This window comes from Brienomyrus brachyistius, unplaced genomic scaffold (assembly GCF_023856365.1).
Source record: "Brienomyrus brachyistius isolate T26 unplaced genomic scaffold, BBRACH_0.4 scaffold52, whole genome shotgun sequence".
In the NCBI taxonomy this organism is placed as follows: domain Eukaryota; kingdom Metazoa; phylum Chordata; class Actinopteri; order Osteoglossiformes; family Mormyridae; genus Brienomyrus; species Brienomyrus brachyistius.
In genome coordinates, this window is record NW_026042327.1 from 1217597 (window position 1) to 1237384 (window position 19788).

At 41.5% G+C, this 19788-nt stretch overlaps 1 protein-coding gene across 1 annotated transcript; it reads right to left on the bottom strand.

Moving 5' to 3' along the window:
• Window positions 1-16906: 16906 nt before the first annotated feature.
• LOC125723850 (uncharacterized) lies at window positions 16907-19505 on the bottom strand. The gene is made up of 2 exons (XM_049000691.1): window positions 19149-19505; window positions 16907-17874 (listed from the first exon to the last, which is right to left on the bottom strand). Exons 1-2 carry the CDS (start codon window positions 19258-19260, stop codon window positions 17129-17131), a joined length of 858 nt encoding a protein of 285 aa, XP_048856648.1. The 5' UTR covers window positions 19261-19505; the 3' UTR covers window positions 16907-17128.
• Between the last annotated feature and the right edge of the window lie 283 nt (window positions 19506-19788).

Below are 19788 nucleotides of genomic sequence, written 5' to 3' on the forward strand. Positions count from 1 at the left end.
AAGACACAATTTTTGGTAGAAATATTGCAATTGGAGAACTTTGAACAAGGTAATAAATCTGGAAGATTCCTGGCTAACCAGTTAAAACTAAATAAAGAAAAATCAACAATTTGTTCTATTAAAGTCTCGAGGAGGAATATAACTCATGATCACCAACAAATTAATAAATCTTTTACAGAATTTTATGAAGCTTTATACTCATCACAGAATAATATATCTGATGCTGACATCAACAGATTTCTTAACAATATAAATCTGCCAAAGCTAGATGTTGAACAGATTACTGTTTTAGACTCTCCTCTATCAGTATCTGAATTCAATGAAGCTGTACAGCATCTTCCAAATAATAAAGTCCCAGGTCCCGATGGTTTCCCAGCAGAATTCTACAAAGTATTTTGGCCAACGCTAGCACCCGTTTTTATCAGAATTATTACTTAAATTCAGAATGATCACTCGCTATCTCCAAACATGAACTGTGCCAATATTAGCCTGCTTCTGAAACCTGGTAAGGACCCAACGCTGACATCCAGCTACCACCCAATCTCACTCATAGATGTAGATCTTAAAATAATTTGCAAAGTCCTTGCCAAAAGATTAGAGAAAGTTCGTCCATTTCTTATACATCCTGACCAAACAGGTTTTATCAAGGGTAGGCACTCAGCCAATAATACACGTAGACTACTGAATGTTATAGACTACAGCTCCATTAACAAATTAGAAACCACGGTTATATCTCTAGATGCAGAGAAAGCATTTGACAAAGTAAATTGGAAATTTGTATTTGCAGTTCTTCATAAATTTGGATTTGGTTCATACTTCATAAGATGGATTAAAACACTATACAGCTCTCCAAATGCATGTGTTAGGACAAATGAACTAATTTCTCGAAGCTTCTGCTTGCAGAGGGGCACCAGGCAGGGCTGCCCGCTCTCTCCCTCACTTTTTGTTATCTTCATTGAGCCACTAGCAGCGGCGATTAGACAAAATGTACATATTAAAGGAATTCAAACAGAAAAAATAGACCATAAGATAAGCCTGTATGCAGATGACGTATTACTCTTTCTTAGGAACTCACCAGCCTCTCTTTTTAAGACAATATCACTTATAGATAAGTTCTCATCTATATCAGACTGCTCCGTCAATTGGAGCAAATCAACAGTTCTGCCTTTGAATTGTAATTTCCACAACACAACTGGTATTCCGTTACAGTCAGGTAAATGTAGGCATACATTTTTCCACCAGGCTCTCAGACTTGGTACAGATGAATGACATTCCAGTATTAAAAAAGGTAGAAGATGATCTCATGCGATGGAAATCTCTACCTATATCACTCATGGATAGAATTTCCACCATTAAAATGATGGTCCTGCCTAAAATCAATTACTTGTTCTCAATGATCCCTAATAAACCCTCTATTGCTTGGTTTATATCACTAGACTCAAGCATCTCATCATTTTTATGGAAGAACGAACCATCGCGAATAAGCTTAAAAACTCTACAAAAAACTAAAGGTAATGGTGGTCTAGAACTACCAAATTTCTATTACTACTTCTTAGCCAACAAATTGCCATATGTATCAAATTGGATTAAATCAAGCCCAGTAGACAGTCCATGGCTGGACTTAGAATAAGCAATCTGTGGAGAAGTAAAAATCTCTGAACTACCCTTTATAAGTCCTAGCATTAACTAGCATTATAACTGTTTTAAAAGCCTTAGTATTAACACCTCATTGACAGCCTGGTGGGAATTTTTTAAAATAACCAGGTCTGCACTTATCCCTGTAATCTAACACCCATTTTGAACCATCCAGATATTTGCCAGAAAAAGAAAGCATTGAACTTTCCTGTAAGGCGCGATAAAGGGATTATAAATCTATAACATGTTATTCAAAACAGGAAAATTGTCACATTCAAGGAACTTGTCTCAAAATATGGAATTAGCAACAATAAATTTCTTGAGTATCAGCAAGTGAAGTCCATTATTCAGGCGAGGTTCAACCCTAATCAGCTTCATTTAAAAATACCTCCATGGGTACTTGAATTTTTAAATCTCTCTTGCCCCAAATTATTATCAAAATTGTTTAAGTTATTATCAAAAATCGATGACTCAATTTCCCTCCCAACCTCAAAATGGGAGCAAGATCTATCCATTGATACAGAGCAAAACTTTTGGAATCAAACACTTTAAAAATGACTAAAAGTCCCAACTTGCAACTTGTACAATACAAAACTCTCCATAGAATACACTACACAGGACAAAGGATGTTCCAAATGGGCCTAACGCACTCAAACTTATGTACCCACTGCTCAGGTAACTTTGTGGAGAACTACATGCATGGAATATGGTCCTGCACACCGGTGCAGAAGTTCTGGCAGAGGATATGTGAAGATCTATCAATTTGGTTTAATTGTCATATCCCAACCTCACCCACACTGTGCATTTTAGGAGATGCAAGTGAATTAGATATGGAAGAAAATAAGGCACACATAATCCTTACTGCCTTAGGCATTGCAAAGAAAACTATCTTCATGAACAGGAAATCAAAAAATAATTTGTGTATTACTCAGTATAGAAATTTACTGTTAGATCAATTAAGTATGGAGAGAATATCTGCTCCCATCCGAAATAAACAATTAGGTGAATTGGATTCTCTCTGGTCCACTCTGGCCAATTCCATTATATGGGGGGGGGGTGGTCGGCTGTGGTCTCATCTACTCGGGATCCTGACGGGTGGTGGGGTTGGGCCCTCGAGCTATGGGCGTCTAGTGGCTTCTTAGGGCTGGGGGGCTGTGGCTGCCGTCTTGTGATGTCTGGGTGTTTGTCCTGGCTGGGGGTGGTGGGGGGGAGCTTGGGTGGGTGCTGCCTGGTGGTCATGGGGCGTGGGGTCTGGAGTGCTGGTGGTGGCAGGGGCTGGCCCTGGGAGGGGCGGTTGGCCTCTTCGGTGCGGGCCTGGGTACATGGTCCGGGGCTCTGGCGCCCGGGGCCTGGCCATCTCCTCGGTGGGTGCCCCCCCTGCACCGGGGTGGCCTGTGCGGCCCCGGGGGTGCCGCTGGGGGGGAGGGGTCGGTCCATGTCGGGGCGTCCAGCCTGCACTGTGTTGGGGGTGGCGTGTCTCGGGCCTGGACAAGTCTGCCACATTTTTTGTTGTAGAGTGAGTGACTGTCTGAGTGCGGACTGCCCTTTGGGGTGGGGGGGGGGGCGGGGCGGGGTGGCTTTTGGTGCTGGCGGTGCCCTGGGGTGTGGTCGCCGAGGGCCCCGGGTCCGCTCCTTCCCGCTCGGCGGTGGGGGCTGGGGTGCCTACTGAGCCATCTGGTTAGCTGGCTCTCTTTTGCCAGGGGGTGAGCAATCTGCCCCCTGGCCTTATGAATCCCAGCCCCTCTCCCCCCTCATTCACAATATGCCACGCACACATCTAGGGCCTCGGGGGGGGGGGTGTATGCCGTGCATACGTGGGGAGGGCCATTTACGTGGCCTGACTCACTGTGCTGTGCGGCCTTCTGCCTCCCCCTGTTTTAATTGCACTTTAGTCATCACATACCAGTATACACACAGGGCCTTGGGGGGCGGGGGCACTACTCAGAGGCTGGTGGTATCACTCGCCTCTGTGCTGCTGCCGCCCCCCAATTTTACTCAGACCATATACATTCAGGGTCTTGATGGGGGAGTGATGTGGAGGAGGGCTGTTCACAAGCAGCGCCCGTCAATTTTAAATTCATCTTAGTTTCTCAACAGTCATACTCACCCCTACACTACATACAGTCCCATACATCTCCACACGCATCCAACACTCTATCTCTGAGAGTGGTCACGCACGCTAGCCTGCATCTCGCCTACACAATTGAGCACACATGTACATATACTTGCACGCACCCATCCAAGCACACACTAAGATTTTATATGCTTGTATAGTTGTGTTACTTTCTGCACGCTATAATTTTGTTTATTCCTTTCTGAATCTATCACTCCTTTTTTTCTTTTTCCTGTCTTTTTTTTCTCCTTTTCCTTCTTTTTTCCCCTCTTAATATGTCCCTCCACTACGGCCAGCTCACCCACTGCAATGTTTTTACATGTGTTAAAACTGAAATAAATAAATAAAATTAAAGTAAAAAGAAATAGATCAACATGAGGGACCTATACAGAGTTTATAGAGCCCCTCATGGTAAAGCAAACATGTTTGGCACAGCAGTGCATTCAGACCATGATTCTGCTAAAGCTGCCGGACAGGACAAGGGGAAAAAAGAGAACATTCCTAGAGCCTCTTGATATGGGAAGTCAGAAACGTCAGGCCTATTTATTGAGATCCGCATGAAAGCTACAAGGTGGTCTCCTGGCAGCCTATTGCGGATGTTTGGCTCGAGCTGAAAATATATTAACTGTTAGGCTTTAAAAACGATTGCTGATAGCATAAAATGGTGATATTTTAAAGCAGAAAATTCCATTGTGAAACGTCTTTATCACCCTTTAAAAAACGCAGATATTTTTCTCTGCAGGGGCGGCATGGTGGTGCAGTGGTTAGCACTGCTGCCTCACACCTCTGGGACCCGGGTTCGAGTCTCCGCCTGGGTCACATGTGTGTGGAGTTTGCATGTTCTCCCCATGTCGTCGTGGGGTTTCCTCCGGGTACTCCGGTTTCCCCCCGCAGTCCAAAAACATGCTGAGGCTAATTGGCGTCGCTAAATTGCCCATAGGTGTGCATGTGTGAGTGAATGGTGTGTGAGTGTGCCCTGTGATGGGCTGGCCCCCCATCCTGGGTTGTTCCCTGCCTCGTGCCCATTGCTTCCGGGATAGGCTCCGGACCCCCCGCGACCCAATAGGATAAGCGGTTTAGAAAATGGATGGATGGATGGATTTTTCTCTGCTTTTCAGGCGGCTGACGCTACATATTTTCTGACGCGCGCTCTCTGTCCGCTGGTGGGAGTGTGCTCACCTGTGTGTGCGCGCACGTGTCTGTGATCGCGCATCGGGACGGAACTCCGCCATGCGCGAAAGTGTAGAGCAGGGGTGTCCACACTTTTTCAGCTTGCGAGCTACTTATAAATGACCAAGTCAAAATGATCTACTATAAAAATGCAAAACATATTGTTATTTATAGATTTATAGATATTCGTTATTATTTATTGTTGTTATTATTATTGTTATTTAATATTGTTTATCATTGTTATTAATTTCCCTTTGGCATAAATTAAGGATTTTTGCATTGAACTGGGATTTTAGTTCCTTCACCTTTCTCTTTCTCAGCTCGCTTTTCGGAGGGAAGTTAATGCCGTAGTTTTTATGAGCAGTCCGAAAATGCCGCTCCACATTTCCCTTCTTCGGAATAGCAATGGTAGACTGACAGATGAAACAAACGCACTTCGAATATGACTTTGTGGGGAAAAAATACTCCTCCTTTCATTCCGTATGGAAGTGGTAGGTTATTGGCTTCGTACTTGGTCCTGCTCCCCCATTCAGTTTTATACCCTCTCTTAAGTTTAGTAGAAATAAATTGGAGGCGACTCGGTTGCTTACTGGAGTTTTGTAGCAGCTGGCGCGGTTGATCGCATCACCCTTCCTCTATTTTTTATGTCATGCGATCTACTCAGTCTTTGCGATCGACCAGTAGATCGCGATTGATGTATTGGGCACCTCTGGTATAGAGACAAAAATGACAAGCTGTTGTGCAAATAAGATAAATAACAAAAGGCTATTTAATCTGTTTATTAAAAGGACAATGTATAGAGCTCTTCTATAGTAAAAGTAACCTTACAGTAAATGACTTCTGCTGTGATCTGACGCTATATAGAAAATGTAATTAAATAAGATGAACTTGACCTTCTGCAGGGGGCACCCTAATATAATGATAGGGGAAACACTGCTGTCTGTCTTCCATAAAATAAATAAAAGGGGGAATTGGAATTGCATATGACTATGGAGAGAATGGCTGACTATGGTGAAAAAGGTGTGGAAATTTTTACTAATTCACATAAGGGACAGCATGAAGGATTGTTTAATTCAGCATCGGAGGAATTCATATATTTGTGTGATTATGATAATCACACTATTATAACTTGATTGTACATCTCTTGAATTAATTACAGTGTCATGTATAACACTACACTTTTTAATATATTGTTTGGCAGAACAGACTGCAAAACTGTAGTGCAGGGGCGATTCTAGGTTCAGAGCTTTGGGGGTGCTGAGCACCCAGAGAGCTGCCCAGCAAGGCAAGATACACTTTACTCGTCACAATGAGACTTTTTCCCTGACTCTTTCAGTCCCCGCATCCTTAAATGTCTCCAGTTGTCCCGAGTTCTATCTGAATGTCTCCTTTGTGCATTTAAACCCCTGTTCCTCCCTGTCCTTTTCGTCTGTTGTCTTCGTCTCCGTCATCAGTCATCAATTTACCATCTCTGTGCAAGTCTGCAGATTTCTTTATTAAATCCTAAGAGTTTCTCTGTGCCTGGGTCCTTGTCAAAAAACATGACATGACTGTTTTGTACATTTTAACAATTTAATTCCAACATTTGTGTAAGAAAAGCAAAACACTTTTTGGAAAAGTCTTTAACAGGACCATCAAATTTGATAAAGGTTTTTGTAAAAATGCTGCAAAAGACCACGACTGCAAAAGAAGAATGGATTGGAATAAAAAAATACATATCCTAACCTTAATTACTGGAGGAGAGTAATGAATGATGCTAATAGTGAGTAAAAAGTAAACGGAGTGCATTTTTTGGACAGGGATTCACTTTTAATGTGAATGAATAATATAATACAGATACATAAAAAATACCCTCAAAAAATAGAACAGTGTGAAATACACAAATGTACAAAATATTAATAAAAAAATTATAAAGATGTTGGCAACTTTGCCTATGGTACAATGTATGCAATGTATGAAAAGATCTTTACTGCAGATACTACTGACTCTGCAGATTTGTTTTTTTATTTTTGTTATATTTTGTTTTTATTTTTTTATGTCGCCTCACCTTGTGGCTGGCAAATCTGTCTGTCACTTTTTGGTGGTCAACTCTCTCAAGCATCTCCTTCTCAACTGACATCACAGCCAGGTGCTGGAGTCTGCTTTGACCCATGGTCCTTCTCAGCCAGGTATGGAGCCGACGCAAGACACTGAAAGATCTCTCACAGCTACAGCTGCTAACTGGGATTGTTAGGGCAACCTGAATAACAGTTTTCAGTTTGGGGAAGATCTTATCCAAAAGTTTGTATAATGTTAACATATCTGGAATGGCACCAGCCTCATTCTGGAGCTTCAAAAAGTTTTTGGCAACTGCAACTTCCTCTAACTGAAGTTCAATATAGTAATGCAGTGCCAGGGCTGACAAATGAGGCTCAGACCAGAATTGGTTTGAGGTTGGACTACAGGCCTGAATCCCATTAAGCAATTCCTGACTAACACCAGAAAAACGCTTCTCAAGTTCAGAGATCATTCTGTCCAGACAAGGAAACAACAATTTCCTTTTAAGCTCTTCTGACACAGAAGAGCCACAGACTTCACTGCCTGCCCCACAGGTTGATTCAACAACAAATCCATCCATTTTCTTTCGTTTCTGCCTCTGTCCAGAAGACTGCTCCAAAACAGCTACCTGGTTTGCCTCACACAATATCTATGGTCTCCTTTTGTAGGTATGTGTGTAACCATGCGGTTACAGACAGTAGATCCTTGCAAACAATCAGCAAATACACTGAGGAGAATTTACTGAGTTTTGCCTTTAATCCCACCGCAATAGGTGTGTTGATAGTGGAGAGGCACTCAATTATGGCATGGAAGTTGTTAAGCACAGCCGTTACTGAACGAACCTGGCATGCCCAGCGTGTGTTTGACAGTTGCAAAAGCCAACTGTTCTGTCTTTCCATCTCTGGCCTCATCAGCCATAATGGCATACATCTGTGATTCCGTCATCTCATGAACAATAGCTGCAGTTACCTCTTGTGAACAACATTCAATCATCTCATTCTGACTACTACAAGAGATGTATGTTGTGTTTCATGGGGGTGTGTACCTCTGCAAGAATCGATCAAACTTTTCCAAAAGTTTTATGCACTCACAGAAATTCCCTTTATTGTCACTCTCTTCTGTTTCATCATGACCTCTAAATGATATTCCTTGCTTCCCCAAAAAGCAGGTCACTGCCACAATACGTTCTAGGTACTCCCTTCTTTCACTTACTTCTGCGGCACTTGCTGCCTCTATCTGTTCCACGATATTGCCTTGTGACAGACTTGCTTTGTAGCTGTTCCAACAAACTACACTGTCCTTGTGTGACTGAGTGGATTCATGTTTTTGAAACTTGCTCAGTGCCTTTTGCCAATTACTGACTCCATCGTTCACTAATGTGTCATACCTAAGACTTTTGTCAAAGACTCGACAAGCGTAGCAGAAAGCAGCATTTTTTTGGATAAAGAATATTCTAACCATTTAAAGCTTTTGAACCAGTTTTCTTGGAAGGATCTTTTTTGTGTGCCAAACTGAGTGAGAGGGTACTGGGACAGTTTTACCTGTTTAGGACCAGTAGTCTTATCCCCCAAATCAAGAGCCATATCTTGAACATCTTTGGACTGCTGACTGGAACTCTGCCCTGTCTGTCTCTCCTCATCTCTTTCCCTGGTTGGTTCTTTCTGCCTCTCCTCATCTTGTTCCCTGGTCTGCTTTCTCAGAGTCTCTCCCTGTTCTTCGCCTCCTTGTGTAATGAGATTAACCAAACAGTAAATCAGATCGATAAATAGGAAAATGTAATGAAGGTGTCCTGTTTACATTTCAGAATGAAGTCTAATGATATAAGATCATGGTTCTCAAACTGTGGTACCTGGTACGTGAGCTCCCCATTGTGGTACTTGGAGGAAAGTTATAAGCATCTTTTGAAAATAAAAATACTTCAAACATGTACAATTCAATCAAAAAAGTACAAAACTTTGAATTAAAATACCTAAAGTATACTAAATTCATATTTCGAATATACTAAGCATTGTCTTCCCTTTTCTTCTTGTTTCAATGTCAGCCTGCTAAATTTTCACGTTCTTAGGATGCTCATTCTGACTTAATGCAAATGTGGGGGGCACGTACTGCGGCAGTCATACAGACTAGATGGCCCAAAAGTTGACCTACCTACTATTGGCTGAGGTTTTGTAGATTTGTGGCTGAACCAAAGAAAAATATATCATTCATTTTATTCTGCCCAATTAATGATAATAATGTTATGTTGGAATATTGTTAAAGAGGCACAAACTGCTTCAACACAGTTTGTTTTGCAGATTCTGTATAGCAGCTTTAATATAGAGAGAACACAACTTCCAGATTGTATGAGTAAAATTAGGATCTTTTTCTGTCAGTTTAACAGTTTCTGTTTTGCCTGTCACTGACTATTCCCTGTTTGTTTTCTTACCTGGTTCTTCCTGACCTTGTACTTTCTCCTCACTATCTGCTCTTTCCTCTCTCCCTCTTTGAACTGACAATCATACACAAATAGATAGTATTCAATTAGATAAAGAAATTACATTAATATAAAAAATGCTATTGACATCACTAATAAAAAAACTCTTCTCTCAGTGTACTTTCAATTAAAAGGCAAATAACCAAACCACGTGTGCATTTAATAAAATATATGACTATTTAAACACTGATCCAACATTATTCTTGATTGACAGATCATGATCTTCTACTTTTACCTGAATGCCCGTCCTTTTTTTGAAAAAACTTCCTTATATCCATTATGAACCTGGCTGTCTTTCTGTGCAAAATACACACACACACCAGAAGTTATAAAGTTAATGGGCATCCAGTCAGTTAGCTACCTTAGGTTTAATATTCGGAACATGAAAAAATAACCAGTTTCTCTCGTTCCATTTCAAAGAGGACTCATAAAACGGTTGGCAATTTAAGTTTTTAGATTTAGGCTATATAAATTTCAATGGGAGCAACAGGACGGTCAAAATGTTGCTGATTTTCCTACAGAGTAGGGCGGATTGTAGGGTAGCAAACATCGTCAGAAAACGCGTTTTCAACACTGCAGTTTACCTGTGAGGGTAATGTTTTTCAGCTAATAAGAGACATGGTCAGACTCCTACTACCGAACTATATAAAGAAAGAGTTACTGAAGGTTAAATGCAGCTAACATGTCCTGTTTTAAGCCAAGTACTCACACCACCGCTGCAATGGGTCTCAGCCACCATTGCTCTGGCAGGAGCGCTGGAGCCAGTCAGAGTAGCGGAGAGTGAAGCTGGAACGAACCATTTTTCGGGGCTGGGGGGGGGGTATCTATACTAGTTATTAAAATATTACATCTGAATGCTTTTTCATATTTTAATACTGTCTCACATAAACAGCATGAACTGTCAAAAAAAGTTAGAAATCTTTAGAAATCTTTGGGGGTGCTTTTATTGTGTGCTGAAGCAGCCCCAAAAATGGGCTAAAATCGCCCCTGGGAAGGACCCTGTTAACCCTAATCCAGGCAAAGTTACAGGGTCCTCTCTGTTTCTCTTCATAGGGGTCTTTGCAGACATCCAGACATGAGCTTGTTTTGCTCAGTGAGTAACACCATGGCCCCACAATTACGGAGCTGTGAGTTCAGTTCTGACCCTGACAAAAAGTCAGTATAATGTTGCAAGTTTTCTGTGTTCACTAGTTTCCATCAGCAGACTGTGTGAACTGTGACTGTGTGTATACTACTCTGGGTACCTTGGGTCCTGTTGTAAGCTCCCAGCACAGCAGTTCCCTGTACTGGAGAAGCAGTAATGGAATATGAATGGGAATCTACAGTAGATGTACTGTTTACAGTGAAATGTAGTTCAGAAAAAGAGAGAATGTCAACCTTGAGAGGATCACTTACCTCAGCAGTGACATTCATGTCTCTCGTGCCTCTTCCTATCATGTCAGTAGATGGATTGGGAGAACATGGGGGTCATGTAGTCGCTGGAATGGGGTCTGTGGCACTCCTGATATTTTTGTAAGACGGTGAAGGTCTCCTGGTGCTCCTTATTTTGCTGTGTGGCTGCTAGACATGGACGTTATCCAGTGACCAGAGATGAAGACTGGACTCCTTTGGTACTGTGTCTCTTCGGAGAATCCTTGGGTACCACTGGTTTGACTTCGTGTCAAATGAGTGGTTGCTCAGGGAGTCCCGCGTGAGTCAGGTTACCTGCATTGTAAGTGTCAGGTACAGCACTATGACCATGTGGCATGATTCCCTGAGGGTGATCCAGCTCGCAAGGTCCCTACTACCCTATTCCAGTGCAATCTCCCCAACCTGACCTGACCTGACCTGATCTGAAATTAAGGTAGTGGTACTGTAGGTCCTTATCAATGAAGTCTACCATTCTATCAAGACTGAGGATAATAAGTAAAATAATTCAAGTGCTATAATAGTACACTCAAACAGTGATCCTCCTTTATTGGTCTGTAACATACAATATTGCCTGCCCAAGAGCCCACTGCAGCAGGCTCGCAGGAAATATGAAAGAGCTTTGTGTGTGGAGATGTGATCTTTCCACATGATTTCAAGTGAAAACATGAAAAGTCATCTTTAAAACGAAGGCTTTCGCTATTGCAAATGTCACACTATTTAAGGTCTCAGGAAGTCTAGGGGAAGCACAAATATATAGTGCATATAGCTGTGTCTCACATAAAAAGGTTGCGCATACTCTGCTCATATTGTTCAAAATGGAGTAACACTTTGCCATGAATTTTTAATTTTAGTATGAGCCCATATAGTTAAGTCTTGACTGTTTACACATAAACACTTAAAAAAGATATAGCTGAGGTCCTGGATTCAGTCTCCTGCATTTTCTCTCTAACCCCCTCAAAGAATTTCTTGCAGGGATTAATTCAGTATGTTTTAACAACATATAAAAAGACCAGATGAGTTAGGAGCAACACTTTACTTGAGGGGGGCACAAATAATGTCGTAGTACATCCATCCATCTATTTTCCAAACCGCTTATCCTACTGGGTCGCGGGGGCTCCGGAGCCTATCCCGGAAGCAATGTGCACAAGGCAGGGAACAACCCAGGATGAGGGGCCAGCCCGTCGCAGGGCACACTCACACACCATTCACTCTCACACACACACCTACGGGCAATTTAGCAACTCCAGTTAGCCTCAGCATGTTTTTGGACTGTGGGGGGAAACCCCACGACGACATGGGGAGAACATGCAAACTCCACACACATGTGACTCAGGCGGAGACTCGAACCCGGGTCCCAGAGGTGTGAGGCAACAGAGCTAACCAGTGCACCTGTCAGAGTTCGCTGGTTAAAGCGGGTAGTGCGCACAGGCTGACAAGCGGGCAGGAAGCAGGCAAGCAGGCGGAGTACGGGGAAAACAGGGATTTATTCGGGATCGGGACGGAGCAGACAGCACTAAGACTAACTAACATCAATGACGGACCAGAAACTAAGGCAAGTCATGGACTGAAATAGACGAGACTGGACGAAAATAAGTGGACACAGCTGGGCAAGATCAGGGAAGCACACGTGGGTAATCAGGGGGCGTGGCACACACGAGGATCGTACGAGCCGGGCATGACAGCACCACCATGCCGCCCCTGAAGTAGTACACTCTTACTTAATTTATTAATTAACCAGAAAGTATTAGTTATATACTGATCCCACGTTCGTTCATTCTTAATCATAAGTTAGTGTATTTGTTCATCATTTGTACTTGAGTAGTTACTAAGTTATTACTGAGTAATGTGTATTTGAACAATATAAAATATAATAATACATGTGCATATATATACACTATATATATATATATATATATGTATATATATATATATATATATATATATATATGTATATATATATATATATATATATACAATACATATATAATAATAATCAACAAACCATTGTCCTTTAGTTTTATCCACTGCAGGACTGCAGGAAGCAGCATACAATGGAAATGCCTTGGGTGGGATGGTAGCCCGGATCAGGGCTCACATACTGGCTCACATGTGGGCAATGAAGAAGTAGCACTTCACATGTATGGGAGAAAAACAGCAGCCAGAGGAATCCTATGCAATCTCAGTGAGAATAAACTCCCCAGACCCAGGACTGGGGCAGGAATTGCAGGATTCTCCTCTAGCATTTATTTTGGCATACTGTATTTATTGCTATTATCCTTGGTACATGTTTATATTTGCCAATAATTGAAATTGAAATAAACATGATTATTATTCATCCATCCTCGTACCACATATCCTGGAGACGAGGGCCTGTAGCTTATCCCAGGTAGCATAGGACACAATGGTATACTTTTGGATGGGATGCCAGTCCATTGCAGGGAATGCACTCACTCACACACTGTGGGCAATTTAGAGATGACAGTCTATTATTATTAGGATACCTATAGTTTTTAGTAGTTTTCACTATTATTATGCTTTTTGCCATGGGAGTCTATGGCAGCCCATAGAGCCGATTGGCAACTTTTTTGAAATTTGGCACATCGATAGAGGTCAATTCCAACTATTCATACCAAATTTGGGTACCAAATTTCAAGAAATGTTTTTGCCTTATTCTCTTTCTTATCATTGTATGATTATGCTATTTACTTTTAAGTATTAGCATTACCTGGATGGATGGATGGACATCGTTCATCCTTTACCTGGGGAATGAGGCTCCCAACTCGTGGTGACTTACCCAAGCCCTGGTGCTGGATCATCATTAAATGCTTACATGGGGAAAGAGAGACCTTACCCTTGGCCTCCAAGCCTGGAAGTACCCTGAGCTCTAGACCCAAGCTTAACCCTAACCCATAAGCATAGGTTCGCAGCATGAACGGTTCTCACCTGATACCAGAAAACCATACATGTTCTTAATCTGAAAATCAGTTCATCATTTTCCCAGAAGGTGGCAGCACATCAACACTGCAAGCTTGGCACATCCCTTTGGATACAATGAGCTATCCTTATATTTTGAAATTTTTTAAAACTTATTTAAATCAGTAAAACAAATTGCATCCAAAAAGGATAGAATCATGACTATCCAATACCCCTTGGCACCATGTTAGTGTGAATGGAGTTTTCACTCCAGCCCTGAGGGATTCAGAGCAGACACAAAAGATTGTGAACCCATGTGTGATTTACAGTGAAAGGTGACTGAACACAACGCACAGCCTCTGTTATGACTCCACTGTTCACCATGGTTCAGCACCATCTATATTTCTATTATTTTTCTAGGTATTTTACTTGTGGTTTTACACTTAACATGGTATCGACAGGCTTGCTCCAAAGAGATCTCATTGTATTTACACAGTGACAGTAACGCTGCCTTATCTTGCGAGAGGAAGTAGCATATGGGTGCGCTGCTAACGTTAGCATTAGCAAACCTAGCTGCCTAGCAGTGTTGGTAGTAACTCGTCAGTGTAATTCCACTACTTTTGTTTGCACCATGTATTTCAACATCGACGCGATGTTACTGTGATCACTATGCAACCTTTAGCCCACTGTTATATTCCTTGATTATGTAATTATACAGGGCAGGTCAGGCAGAGGGAGCAGACGCTGATGCAGCACATTGATGACCAACCACACGTCCAAACTGCTGCCGATCCTGGCCGGCGACCCCCCAGGCAGACACACGGTCGAATCCCACCCTTATTATAATTACTTTTATATGCAGTAATTGGTAATTAGTAATTTTCAGTAGCTTGCACAAGGCTGCTGACTAGCAACGTTATTCGTTGGCTGAATCCGAAATAGCTGTAGTGCTACGATGCTGGATTGTTACAGGGACAGTGATAAATGCAGACCCCTTTATTCTGATTGCGTTAAAAATCAAATGTTTTTACTCAGATTTCATCCATTTGGTGGTGTGCTCTCTATAATGTGCCATGTTTTCCTAAAAGCAGATTTTTTTAAAAGAATGGCAAAATAGAGCAGCGCATTGAATTGTAATGCCTGTATCTTGAAACGTAGCGTGTTGTCAGACTCTCCGATACACAGCTCTATGGTCCATACAGAGGAGATGAGGAACATGCAGTCTGCTAAGTCACGTGGTTACCTTTCGTTAGGTGGCTACGTTTACATGCCTTAACGCAATTAAGATGTTTTCATGTAAACAGATTAATCGGGGAGCTCATTTATAAAGGCTTCGTGTGACTGAAAAAGACAAGAAGCATTCATACATACATTTATAGGAAGATTTTGGGATTTACAAAGAAAAACGTTTTGTGAAAAAGACAAATCTTGTGAACGAGGTTGAGAGATGCTGTTTCGACAGAATCCTGTAGAGGGCACTGTGTATGCTAAATCGAAGGCTCCAGTAATGTATTCGGCATTTATAATCATAAACAATAATAATTGAAATATTTGTGGGCACATGGCAATTGGCTCTGAGATTAAAGTTTTTTAAAATGAATTTGTTTAAATTTGTGGGCCGGCATGGTGGTGCAGTGGTTAGCACTGTTGCCTCACACCTCTGGGACCCAGGTTTGAGTCTCCGCCTGGGTTACATGTGTGTGGAGTTTGCATGTTCTCCCCATGTCGTCGTGGGGTTTCCTCCGGGTACGCCGGTTTCCCCCCACAGTCCAAAAACATGCTGAGGCTAATTGGAGTTGCTAAAAAATTGCCTGTAGGTGTGAATGGTGTGTGAGTGTGCCCTGCGATGGGCTGGCCCCCCATCCTGGGTTGCTCCCTGCCTTGTGCCCATTGCTTCCAGGATAGGCTCCGGACCCCCCGCGACCCAGTAGGATTAGCGGTTTGGAAAATGGATGGATGGATGTATGATAGAATGATTAAGCTGTAGCACATTTCAAATAATATTTCATTTGTAACACATTTGTTCTCCAAACTTCTACATTTTTAACCTTTGGCCACAAGATCATCTTCTTCCTGCCAGTATCTTTTCTTTCCTTTGATCCTCGGTTGTTGGAATCTGCTCTGCTGCTTGGAAGTTCCCTGGGGAGTTAGTGTTGGGGGGTTCTGGTGGAATGTGTCCATCGGCAGCCATGGGCTGGATAGCGCTGTGGTGCTCAGCCTGGCTCTGTGCCCTTCTAGGGGCTCTGTGTCCTTTGTTAGCACAAACATTTTGCACACCTGACATTACCATGCATACAGTATTTCTCGTATTTTACAAAATACAAAAACACTGATCAAAGTCTGTAGAAAAACACATTTTATTTCATGAACTCAAATATGAATCATAAAATACAATTAAAATACTTTTTTTGAATACATGCCTCAGAAATTGCACATCCCTGATTGTGCGTTACCTTCATGCTGCCTTGAAATTTTTGATTTCTTCACTGTAGCCCTATGTTATACAATCTAATCTTAACCTTATGTTAACTGATCCTATTTTTATTTCTTAAATATTCCCTCCACCACCCCCCCTCTGAGGAGGACTGCTTTATTTACAATTAATCTAATCCTATGTTATACAATCTTATCTTTACCTTATGTTAACTGATCCTATTTTTATTTCTTAAATATTCCCTCCACCACCCCCCCTCTAAGGAGGACTGCTTTATTTATAATTAATCTAATCCTATGTTATACAATCTTATCTTTACCTTATGTTAACTAATCCTATTTTTATTTGTTAAATATTCCCTCCACCACCCCCCCTCTAAGGAGGACTGCTTTATTTACAATTAATCTAATCCTATGTTATACAATCTTATCTTTACCTTATGTTAACTGATCCTATTTTTATTTCTTAAATATTCCCTCCACCACCCCCCCTCTGAGGAGGACTGCTTTATTTATAATTAATCTAATCCTATGTTATACAATCTTATCTTTACCTTATGTTAACTGATCCTATTTTTATTTCTTAAATATTCCCTCCACCACCCCCCCTCTAAGGAGGACTGCTTTATTTATAATTAATCTAATCCTATGTTTTACAATCTTAAGCTTACCGTAACCTATCCTATCTTATCCTATCTTTCTTATCTTATGCAATCCTATCTTATTCTTATACTATGTTATCTCATATAATCTTATCCTAAACTTATGGTAATTTATCATGTCTTTGTAAAACATAAAATGCCATACAAGTTAAGACTATCTTAACTTGTCCTATCTTAACCTTATCCTATAGTACCTTATGCTATAGAACTACATGGTAACATATCCTAATTTTATCTTATCCTAAGTACGTATGACAAGTCTCGTGTAATTATGTGCTGAATCTACAGGGAAATGTAGCTATGTGCATCTGACTGATAGCCCATCTCCACACCCATCTCCTGAGCCCTGGGCATGGTACTTAGCTGCTCCAGTGCATCAATAGGAAAGATGAACTCATCTTCATCAATCCTACGCCTCTTGGTTGAATGAGTACCCTCATTATCCTCATTCTTCCCCTGTTTCGCTAAGTTAATTTCATTTAAATGTCTGTTCCAAAACTCCTGACACCAGTACTCAGTAAAGCACTTGGCGTCATAGGTCATTTTAGAGTACTTTGTTACATAATAGTTATACAACCAATAGAATTTTTCCAGGTGAGATGAGGCGGCTACAGCCTGTGCTGGAGCCTGAAGCAGAGGGGTCAGATGAACCATGCCTGGAGCTGAATATGGATGTGGAGCTGGGCTAACAGGTGTGAGTAAGTGTGGCGATAAAACAGAGGAGCCCATAAAAAGAAATGGGGATGAAACAAAAGGGGAGGGGGCTGAAGACGGAAATAAAAATGAAGAGGAGGAGAAGGTTGGTGAGCTGGGCTTAGGCTCTAACCCCTTCTGTTGGTCATACCTCCTTCTTCGCCCTGACCGGCCTCCCGCCGTTTTTCTACGGCGGCCTGTGCCCTGCTGACCCCTGCTGGTTGCCACCGGGATGGCAGCAGATCCAGGAGAGGCAGAAGTGGTCAGGGAGCTGGCTGCCGGCGGCCTGGTGCGGCACTTCTTCCGACGGCCAGCATCACTGGAACTGGTTTGTCCTTTGGGATTATAAAGACAGGGGACAGCATATTTAATTTAAATGAAACATTATGTCACTGTACAACAACACTACATCACAACCATCACAGATATCACACTTGGCAGTCGGTATTGCACACTAAGAAAAATTCTGCAGTCTTTATTGGATACAGGAAACACACGCTTGGGAAACTTATGCGCTGGTCTTGACTTGGGCCGTCTGCGTTTCAGCAAGGGAACCTGACCTATAAAAACAAGCCAGTTTGTGCACAGATTCCCTGATACGCAGAACAACAGCGAAAAACAACACTGGAAAGGTTCATGTGCATCAAATATAGCAGCCCACTCAATCCAAATGCTGGCATCAACAACTGACTATTAAGTCAAATCCTTTACATATCTTACACTTTCCATAAGTTGCATTATTTATTCACTCTCAAGGTACCAAACTAAGATTTATGCTTTTTCTGATTTCTACCGCGTTTCCCAGCAAATAAGCCCTAACATGATTTTTCAAGAAGCCCGTAATATAAGCCCTAGTTATTGTCCCATGGATTGTACGGTAACTTGAATGAGATGCGGTTATACTACGAGAAGGCTACATGGACAAGAGGCGCTCATTTAAGGACAGAGTTATTGCTAAACATGAGAGATTGGGGACACTGGTTCTACAGGAAATTGAGTTGCGAGATATTCAGGACGGAATTTGGAACTTGGAGATTTACGATGATGTTCCAGAAGAATATATTTGACTATATTTGAATAAACATATGCAGTATACAGCAGAATTTTGTTCATGAATAAATTCACCGTCAAATTGTTTACATGGAAAGATACTGTTAGAAGATGACATGATGTCTGTGTTTGAATAAATGTGGATTTTTTTCATGAATACCGGTAAATATACTGTAGCATGTTATACTTGGGAAAATACTACCTTAATATAAGCCGTAACGCGTCATTTGGAGCAAAAATTAATATAAGACCCTGTCTTATTTTCGGGGAAACACCGTATATTAGGACATATTCAGCTGTTACTTTACCACTTCATGATGATTTTCTCTGATGTTTAAACACAGCACAGCCACAGATTTTACTGATTTCATTATATAATGCAGTAGACATGCAAAAAGACTCCCGTATATTAAAGCTAAAGGTGAACTACTTTATTATTTAGACATGTACTTCTAAAACAAGATAATAGAACAGAAGATTCAAGAAGACTAGTCAAGCATATTCTGACTTTAACTCTTTAAGTGCTGAGTTAGTCTGGGCATCATTTTGCCATCCTTACCTCGGCCAACTGGACCGGGGATGTATTCCGGGGCGATCCGCACACTGACTGCACCTTTCGGCAGCAGCCAGTCAATCCTCTGGAGATTCACGGTGGTTTTCACGATGGACATCTTTCGCGTCTTCTCTCTTGCTGATAAACTGCAAGTCTGAGCTGCTTTAAATGTTCAAATGAAAACTCTAAACGGAAAAGAATTGTTATGATTCGGTTGCTAAGCTACGGTGGCCGATTGGTGTCAGCGCGCTGCAAAGTCTTCAAACGCTTTAATCAAATGACAAAACATACGATCTACATTTACAAAAGCGCAGAAACGTAGAAGTACCACAAAATTTTAAGACAAGTTTAAAAACATATAAGCGCTGAAAATCCGCTCACAACACAGTTGTGAAGTTTCTGGGTGACAAAGAAACAATACGGACCAATTATGGTTTAACTGTATATCGAATGTTTACGAAATGTCGATATCTTATCAAAACAGGATATAGAATGAAACACTACATTATATCAATCAATCATTCGGTCGCCATTAAAAATATAGAATAATGTTCCTTCCTTGTTATAAGTAACACGAGAGCTGCGGTCTTGAAGTTGCACAGACTCCCAGAATTCATAGCGATAATTACGCGACCCATTCAATTAG

Bases quoted from the DNA above. Each gene is read 5' to 3' on its own strand.
- LOC125723850 (XM_049000691.1), bottom strand. From the start codon at position 19,260: ATGTCCATCGTGAAAACCACCGTGAATCTCCAGAGGATTGACTGGCTG. The intron at 17,875-19,148 runs GTAAGGATGGCA...ATAATCCCAAAG, and splicing joins CCCCGGTCCAGTTGGCCGAG to GACAAACCAGTTCCAGTGAT.